Here is a 9,410-nt window from a genome sequence, read left to right as displayed (position 1 = left end):
CCTCCGGGCCCCTCTCTCTCCCTCTATCCTCAGTCCCCCTCTCCTCTCCGCTCTCCCTCAGTCCTCTCCGTCCCCCCTCTCTCCCCCCCTCTCTCCCCCAGTCCCCGGGCCCCCTCTCTCTCCCCTCTATCCCCCGGGCCCCCTCTCTCTCTCCCCCAGTCCCCCAGGTCCTCTCCCCCCTCTCCCCCCCCTCTGTCCCCGGCCCCCCCTCTCTCCCCTCCCCCCCGTCCCCCTCTCCGGTGATGCCCGGTCCAGTACTAGCTCTCCGTTTGTCGGGCCCGGGCCCGCCATGGCGCTGCTGGGGTCCCAGCGGCCCGTGTCGCGGGCTTGCAGCAGCGGCAGGTGGCCTGACCCTGGGCCTGGGCCTGTGGCTGGGCTGCGAGCTGAGGCGCCTCCCTCTGCCCGGAGGACGGGGAGGCCGGGCCCGAGGCCCTTGCCCTGCCGCCGGCGTTGCTGGTGGCGGGCGGCCGGCGGCCTGAGCGCCCCTGCTGGCGGGCGGCCTGTGCCGCTAGGCCCTAGCCTGGGGCCGGGGGCCGGCCCGCCTGCCCGCCTGGGCCGCCCTGTGGCCCCGGCCTGGGCGCTGGGCCTGAGCGCAGTGGCCGCCGCCGCCTGGGGGCTGGAGCTGGGCCTGGGGCCTAGAGCCGGGCCTGAGCCAGGGCCTCGCCTACGCTCTCCGCTCCTACGGCCGCACCGACTCCCCGGGCCGCTGCCTCCTCAAGCGCTCCGTCGACCAGCTACCGGCCGGGCTCGGCTGCTGCGGGGTCCGTGGGGGCCCACAGACTGGTTCCATGTCCAGTGGATCAGCCAGCGCTTCCTGGACCTCAACGACAGCCGAGTGCGAGAGTGAGCGGGGATATGGGGCCGGGGTGGTGGGGATATGGGGCCCGGTGGGGATATGGGCCCGGGATATGGGGCCGGGGTGGTGGGGATATGGGGCCAGGGCGGGGATATGGGTGGCTGGGCTTGGCCGGGATATGGGGCCCGTGGGGATATGGGGGCTGGGTGGGGATATGGGGCCGGGGTGGTGGGGGATATGGGGGCCAGGCTGGGATATGGGGCCGGGATATGGGGCCAGGCGGGGATATGGGGTGGGGATATGGGGCCCGGTGGGGATATGGGGCCAGGCTGGTGGGGATATGGGGCTGGTGATATGGAGCCAGGCGGGGATATGGGGCGGGCTGGCGCGGCAGCTCCCACCTGGGCCGGGCCGGTGGCTCAGCGGGTTAAAGCGCTGGCTCTCGGCGCCTGGGGGGACCCGGGTTCGATCCCGACCCCCGGCCCTGAGTGAGTGTCGGTGGGTGGACAGGGATCTGTAGTAGAGGATGGGGCACTCCAGTGCTTGTCTCTGCCTATGTTCGTGTGTGTGTCAGTCTATCTCAGGGTATCTATCTGTCTGTGTGAAGGGAATGGAGGGTTATGGTATGAGTGCAGGCAGGTGGGACTAAGGGAAAGAAAAATTTGTTCGGCATGGACTTGTAGGGCCGAGATGGCCTGTTTCCGTGCTGTAATTGTTATATGGTTATATGGTTATATGTGTGTGTTTCTGTCTGTGTGTGAGTCCATCTCAGGGTATCTGTCTCTGTGGGTCTGTCTGTGTGTGTCTCTCTCTGTATGAATGTGTCTATCTGTGTGTGTGTCTATCTCAGGATATCTGTCTCTCGGTCTTTGTGTGTCTGTGCATCTGTCTGTGCGTGTGTGTGTGTCTCTCTCTCTGTATGAATGTGTCTGTATCTCAGGGTATCTGTCTCTGTGGGTCTTTTTGTGACTATGTGCACCTGTCTGTCTGTGTCTCTCTCTTTATGTATGTGTGTGTGTGTGTCTCTCTGTATGAATGTGTCTGTCTGTCTGTGTGTCTGTGTCTCTCTCTTTATGTATGTATGTGTGTGTGTCTCTGTATGAATATGTCTGTCTGTCTGTGTGTCTGTGTCTCTCTCTTTATGTATGTATGTGTGTGTGTCTCTGTATGAATATGTCTGTCTGTGTGTGTGTCTGTGTGTGTGTGTGTGTGTGTGTGTGCCTGTCTGTGTGTGTGTGTCTCTGTGTGTCTGTCTGTGTGTGTCTGTCTGTCCATATGTCTGTGTGTGTCTCTCTCTCTTATGTATGTGTCTCTCTGTACGAATGTGTCTCTGTCTGTGTGTGTGTGTGTGTCTGTCTGTGTGTGTGTATGCGTGTGTGTCTCAATATGTGTGTGTCTGTGTGTGTCTGTCTGTGTATCTGTCAGTATGTGTGTGTGTCTGTCTGTCTATGTGTGCATCTGTATGTGTGTGTCTGTCTCTGTGTGTGTAACTTTATGTATGTATTTCTCTGTCTGTGTGTGTGTCTCTGTGTGTGTCTCTGTCTGTATATGTGTGTGTGTCTGTGTATCTGTCTGTATATGTGTGTGTTTGTCTGTCTATGTGTGTCTCTGTATGTGTGTGTGTGTTTCTCCGACTGTATGTGTATCTATACGTGTGTGTGTCTATGCGTGTGTGTCTGTCTGTGTGTGTGTTTTTCTGACTGTGTGTATGTGTGTGTGTGTGTGATATGATATGATCAATGCAATCGTATAAATGTTTGATATGATTGTAGTGATTACTAGTATGGTATATCTGTTTGGATAGCATGCAAAACACAGCTTCTCACGGTACCTTGGTAGACAATCATAGACCTGTCATGTGTGTGCGTGTATCTGCCTGCGTGTGTATCGGGATGTGTGCATGTTTGTCAACATGGGCACATTTATCAGTGTGTGTGTGTGTGTGTGTGTGTGCCCGCATGTGTGTGTGTGTGTGTGTGTGTGGAGTTTCCACGTTCTTCCTGTGGCCCTCGTGGGTTTTCTCCGGGTGCTCTGGTTTCCCTCCCACATTCTAAAGGCACTGGGACCCACGTTCCCTTTAGTTCATTGTCAACCGTGTACCGAGTTTTGGTCTCCAAATCTGGGGAAGGACATTATTGCTCGCGAGGGAGTGCAGAGACGGTTCACCAGACTGATTCCTGGGATGTCAGGACTGTCTTATGAAGAAAGACTGGATAGACTTGGTTTATACTCTCTAGAATTTAGAAGATTGAGAGGGGATCTTATAGAAACTTACAAAATTCTTAAGGGGTTGGACAGGCTAGATGCAGGAAGATTGTTCCCGATGTTGGGGAAGTCCAGGACAAGGGGTCACACCTTAAGGATAAAGGGGGAAATCCTTTAAAACCGAGATGAGAAGAACTTTTTTCACACACAAAGAGAGTGGTGAATCTCTGGAACTCTCTGCCACAGAGGGTAGTCGAGGCCACAGTTCATTGGCTATATTTAAGAGGGAGTTAGATGTGGCCCTTGTGGCTAAGGGGATCAGGGGGTATGGAGAGAAGGCAGGTACGGGATACTGAGTTGGATGATCAGCCATGATCATATTGAATGGCGGTGCAGGCTCGAAGGGCCGAATGGCCTACTCCTGCACCTAATTTCTATGTTTCTATGTTTCTATGAGGTAGGGCTTTGGGATGTGGGAAGAAATCCGGAGGGGACTCACAGAGCGAATTGCGTACAGACAGCACCCGTGGTCAGGATCGAACCCGGGTCTCTGGCGCTGTGAGGCAGTGACTCTACCCCTACGCCACCGTGCTTCATGTCTGATTCCTTGCTGTATCAATATATTTATCCCCCATATTGAACCCCTGTGTCTATCTCACTCTCCCTCTCTCTCCCTCTTCCCCTCTCTCCCTCTTCCCCCCTCTCCCTCTCTCCCCTCTCTCCCTCCCTCTTCCCCTCTCTCCCTCTTCCCCTCTCTCCCTCTTCCCCTCTCTCTTCCCCTCTCACCTCCCTCTTCCCCTCTCTCCCTCTCTCTCCCTCTCTCCCCTCTCTCTCTCTCCCTCTCTCCCTCTCTTCCTCTCTCTCCCCTCTCCCCCTCTCTCCCCTCTCTCTCTCTCTTCCCCTCTCCCTCCCTCCCCCTCTCCCTCTCTTTCCCTCTCTCCCTCTCTTCCCCTCCCTCCCTCTTCCCCTCTCTCACTCCCTCTTCCCCTCTCTCCCTCTTTCCCTCACTTCCCCTCTCTCTCCCTCTCTCCCTCTCTCCCTCTTTCCCTCTCTCCCTCTCTCCCCCTCTCTCCCTCTCTCCCTCCTTCCTCTCTCCTCTCTCTTCCTTCCTTCTCTCCTTCCCACTTTCTCCCCTCTCCCTCTTCCCCTCTCTCTCTCCCTTCTTCTCTCTCTCTCTCCCTTCTTCTCTCTCTCTCCCTTCTTCTCTCCCTCTTCCCTCTCTCTCCCTCTTCCCTCTCTCTCTCCCTCGTCTCTCTCTCCCTCTTCCCCTCTCTCCCTCTCTCCCCCTCCCTCCCTCTTCCTCTCTCCCCTCTTCCCCTCTCTCTCCCTCTTCCCCTCTCTATCTCTCTTCCCTCTCCTCTCCCTCTTCCCCTCTCTCCCTCTTCCCCTCTCTCCCTCTTCCCCTCTCATTATCTCTTTTCCCCTCTCCCTCTCTTCCCCCCTCTCCTTCTCTCTTCCCCTCTCTCCCTCTTCCCCTCTCTCTCTCTTCCCCTCTCTCTCGCCCCGTCTCTCTCTCTCTCTCTCTCTCTCCTCTCCCTCTCTCCCTTCCCCTCTCCCCTCTCTCCCTCTCCCCTCTCCCTCTCTCTCTCCCCCTCCCTCTCCCTCTCTTCCCCTCTCTCCCTCTCTCCCTCTCTCCCCTCCCCTCTCTCCTCTCTCCTTGCCCCCGTAGCCAGCTGCACAGTAACATTGCAGGCCTGTACCTGATGGACAGTGTCCCGTTCAGCTGCTGTAACCCAGCCTCCCCCCGGCCCTGCATCCAGCACCACCTGAGGGACCCTTCAGCCCACTACAACTACCAGCCCGGGCCCGAGGACCTCAACCTGTGGACCAGGGGCTGCCACGAGGCTCTCCTGGACCACTACTCCTCCATCCTCAACTGGGTCGGTGCTGCCCTGCTCCTCTCCTCCCTCCTACAGGTAAGGCCCCAGGAGAGAGTGAAATAGGGAAGATTGGACGCGGAGAGGATGGGAGAGTCCTGGACCAGAGGGCACAACCTCAGAATTAAAGGACGTTCCTTTAGGAAGGAGATGAGGAGGAATGGTATGTTGGCTTTCATTGCAAAAGGATTTGAGTGTAGGAGCAGGGAGGTTCTACTGCAGTTGTACAGGGTCTTGGTGAGACCACACCTGGAGTATTGCGTACAGTTTTGGCCTCCAAATCTGAGGAAGGACATTATTGCCATAGAGGGAGTGCAGAGAAGGTTCACCAGACTGATTCCTGGGATGTCAGGACTGTCTTATGAAGAAAGACTGGATAGACTTGGTTTATACTCTCTAGAATTTCAGATTCAGATTCAGATTCAATTTTAATTGTCATTGTCAGTGTACAGTACAGAGACAACAAAACAAATTTAGGAGATTGAGGGGATCTTATAGAAACTTACAAAATTCTTAAGGGGTTGGACAGGCTAGATGCAGGAAGATTGTTCCCAATGTTAGGGAAGTCCAGGACAAGGGGTCACAGCTTAAGGATAAGGGGGAAATCCTTTAAAACCGAGATGAGAAAAACTTTTTTCACACAGAGAGTGGTGAATCTCTGGAACTCTCTGCCACAGAGGGTAGTTGAGGCCACAGTTCATTGGCTATTTTTAAGAGGGAGTTAGATGTGGCCCTTGTGGCTAAGGGGATCAGACGGTATGGAGTGAAGGCAGGGACAGGCTACTGAGTTGAATGACCAGCCCTGCTCATATTGATTGGGAGTGCAGGCTCGAAGGGCTGAATGGCCTACTCCTGCACCTAATTTCTATGTTTCTATGAATTTCGTTAGTCAGAGGGTGGTGAATCTGTGGAATTCTTTGCCACTGAAGGCTGTGGAGGCCACAAGTCACAATGAATGGCGGTGCTGGCTCGAAGGGCCGAATGGCCTCCTCCTGCACCTATTTTCTATGTTTCTAAGTCAATGGATGTTTTTAAGGCAGAGATAGATAGATTCTTGTGTTTAAGAAGGAACTGCAGATGCTGGAAAATCGAAGGTACACAAAAATTCTGGAGAAACTCAGCGGGTGCAGCAGCATCTATGTAGCAAAGATAGGCAACGTTTCGGGCCGAAACCCTTGGGTTTCGGCCCGAAACGTTGCCTATCTCCTTCGCTCCATAGATGCTGTTGCACCCGCTGAGTTTCACCAGCATTTTTGTGTACCTATAGGTAGATTCTCGATTAGTGCGGGTGTCAGAGGTTATGGAGAGAAGGCAGGAAAATGGGGTTAGGATGGGGGAGATAGATCAGCCATGATTGAATGGCAGAGTAGACTTGATGGGCCGAATGGCCTAATTCTGCTCATCGGAGCAACGAGATCCTTCTGCAGTTGTACAGGGCCCTGGTGAGACCACACCTGGAGCATTGTGTGCAGTTTTGGTCCCCTAATTTGAGGAAGGGACATTCTTGCTATTGAGGGAGTGCAGCGTAGGTTCACCAGGTTAGTTCCCGGGATGGCGGGACTGTCATATGATGAAAGAATGGGTTGACTGGGTGCGTATTCACTTGAGTATAGAAATAGAGAGAGTACAGAGGAGATTTACTAGAATGTTGCCTGGGTTTCAGCAACTAAGTTACAGAGAAAGGTTGAACAAGATGGCAGATGGAGTTTAATGCTGATAGGTGTGAGGTGCTACATCTTGGCAGGACAAATCAAAATAGGACGTACATGGTAAATGGTAGGGAATTGAAGAATGTAGGTGAACAGAGGGATCTGGGAATAACTGTGCACAGTTCCCTGAAAGTGGAATCTCATGTAGATAGGGTGGTAAAGAAAGCTTTTGGTGTGCTGGCCTTTATAAATCAGACCATTGAGTATAGAAGTTGGGATGTAATGTTAAAATTGTACACGGCATTGGTGAGACCAAATCTGGAGTATGGTGTACAATTTTGGTCGCCTAATTATAGGAAGGATGTCAACAAAATAGAGAGAGTACAGAGGAGATTTACTAGAATGTTGCCTGGGTTTCAGCAACTAAGTTACAGAGAAAGGTTGAACAAGTTAGGTCTTTATTCTTTGGAGCGCAGAAGGTTAAGGGGGGACTTGATAGAGGTCTTTAAAATGATGAGAGGGATAGACAGAGTTGATGTGGATAAGCTTTTTCCACTGAGAGTAGGGAAGATTCAAACAAGAGGACATGACTTGAGAATTATGGGACAGAAGTTTAGGGGTAACATGAGGGGGAACTTCTTTACTCAGAGAGTGGTGGCTGTGTGGAATGAGCTTCCAGTGAAGGTGGTGGAGGCAGGTTCGATTTTATCATTTAAAAATAAATTGGATAGGTATATGGACGGGAAAGGAATGGAGGGTTATGGTCTGAGTGCAGGTAGATGGGACTAGGGGAAAATAAGTGTTCGGCACGGACTTGAAGGGCCGAGATGGCCTGTTTTCTGTGCTGTAATTGTTATATGGTTATATGGTCAATTTACAAGGATGAGGGGAGAGTCTTATGGAAACATATAAAATTCTTAAGTGATCGGACCGGCTGGATGCAGGAAAAATTGTTCCCGATGTTGGGGGAGTCTAGATCCAGGGGTCACACACACACACACACACACACACAGTTTAAGACTAAGGGGTCGGCCATTTAGGACTGAGATGAGGAAAAACCTTTTCACCCAGAGAGTTGTGAATCTGTGGAATTCTCTGCCACAGAAGGCAGTGGAGGCCGATTCACTGGATGTTATCAAGAGAGAGAGTTAGATTTAGCTCTTGGGGCTAACGGAATCAAGGGATATGGGGAGAAAGCAGGAACGGGGTACTGATTCTGGATGATGCAATACCCGTAGTCAGAATCGAACCAGAGTCTCTGGCGCTGTTAGGCAGAACTCTACCGCTGTGCCACCGTGCCGACTCTATGCAGGTATTTGAGGGATCTGGTTCAAGATTCAGGAGAGTTTATTGTCCTGTGTCCCAGATAGGGCAATGAAATTCTTGCTTTGCTTCAGCACAACAGAACATAGTAGGCATTGACTACAGAACAGATCAGTGTGTCCATATACCATTATATAAATATATACACACATGAATAAATAAACTGGTAAAGTGCAAATAACAGATAATGGGTTATTAATGTTCAGAGTTTTGTCCGAGCCAGGTTTAATAGCCTGATGGCTGTGGGGAAGTAGCTATTCCTGAACCTGGACGTTGCAGTCTTCAGGCTCCTGTACCTTCTACCTGAAGGTAGCGGGGAGATGAGTGTGTGGCCAGGATGGTGTGTGGGTCCTTGATGATACTGCCAGCCTTTTTGAGGCAGCGACTGCGATAGATCCCCTCGATGGAAGGGAGGTCAGAGCCGATGATGGACTGGGCAGTGTTTACTACTTTTTGTAGTCTTTCCCGCTCCAGGGCGCTGAACCAAGTTGCCGAACCAAGCCACGATGCAACCGGTCAGCATGCTCTCTCTACTGTGCACCTGTAGAAGTTCGAGAGAGTCCTCCTTGACAAACCGACTCTCCGTAATCTTCTCAGGAAGTAGAGGCGCTGATGAGCTTTCTTTATAATTGCATTAGTGTTCTCGGGCCAGGAGAGATCTTCAGAGATGTGGACGCCCAGGAATTTGAAGCTCTTGACCCTTTCAACCATGATATAAATGGGGCTGTGGGTCCCCATCCTACCCCTTCCAAAGTCCACAATCAGTTCCTTGGTTTTGTTGGTGTTGAGGGCCAAGGTATTGTAGGCAGAGGAGATTAGTTTAGCTTGCCGTTATTATGCTGTGAGCCGAAAGGCCTATTCCTGTGCCGTGTTGAGTTTGTACACTCCTGTTCCTTCCTCTCACCCCTTCCCCTGTGGAAGCTGGGCCTGCTGATAACAATGCGTTACCTCATCATCTCAACCCTGGCTGCGGAGGCTCAGGGCGATCCCGACTGCGAGACGGTGGGCTACCTCCTGGAGAGGGGGCCGGTGGACACGCTGAGGTCGGCCGCCAAAGCGCTGCGGTCCGCGCTCTCGTCCAACGCGGTCCAGACCGACACTGCCCCGATCGTGGAGAAGATGCCGGATAAATAGACCCCTTGTTGTAGCCTTAGCTGCTTAACCTTTCACCCCTCCCTGCCTGACCCCCACCACGGTCTACTCCAGAGAGGAGGGGGCGGGGGGGGGGGGTTCACCAGCTTGGCCAGACGTAGCCCCACTGACCAGAGCGAAAACCTAAAATGGCCACCATGCTGACTGGAGCAAAATCCTAAAATGGCCACCATGCTGACTGGAGCAAAATCCTAAAATGGCCACCATGCTGACTGGAGCAAAATCCTAAAATGGCCACCATGCTGACCAGAGCAAAATCCTAAAATGGCCACCATGCTGACCAGAGCAAAATCCTAAAATGGCCACCATGCTGACCAGAGCAAAATCCTAAAATGGCCACCCTGCTGACCAGAACAAAATCCTAAAATTGCCACCCTGCTGACCAATGACAACCAATATGGCCACCAT

The 9,410-nt window shown here is 52.7% G+C and overlaps 1 protein-coding gene across 1 annotated transcript; it reads left to right on the top strand.

Moving 5' to 3' along the window:
- Nucleotides 1-289: 289 nt before the first annotated feature.
- On the top strand, nt 290-9,055 carry LOC129715524 (RDS/peripherin-like protein xRDS35). Its single transcript, XM_055665394.1, is given in 5 exon segments — nt 290-502; nt 597-767; nt 770-843; nt 4,671-4,917; nt 8,670-9,055. Coding segments are annotated over 5 exon segments (1,020 nt in total). The 3' UTR covers nt 8,985-9,055.
- The last annotated feature ends 355 nt before the right edge of the window (nt 9,056-9,410 follow it).

Source organism: Leucoraja erinacea, unplaced genomic scaffold (assembly GCF_028641065.1).
Source record: "Leucoraja erinacea ecotype New England unplaced genomic scaffold, Leri_hhj_1 Leri_1221S, whole genome shotgun sequence".
Taxonomy (NCBI): Eukaryota; Metazoa; Chordata; class Chondrichthyes; order Rajiformes; family Rajidae; genus Leucoraja; species Leucoraja erinaceus.
The sequence above is the reverse complement of the archived record's forward strand: the minus strand, read 5'-3'. Positions and strand labels throughout refer to the sequence as shown.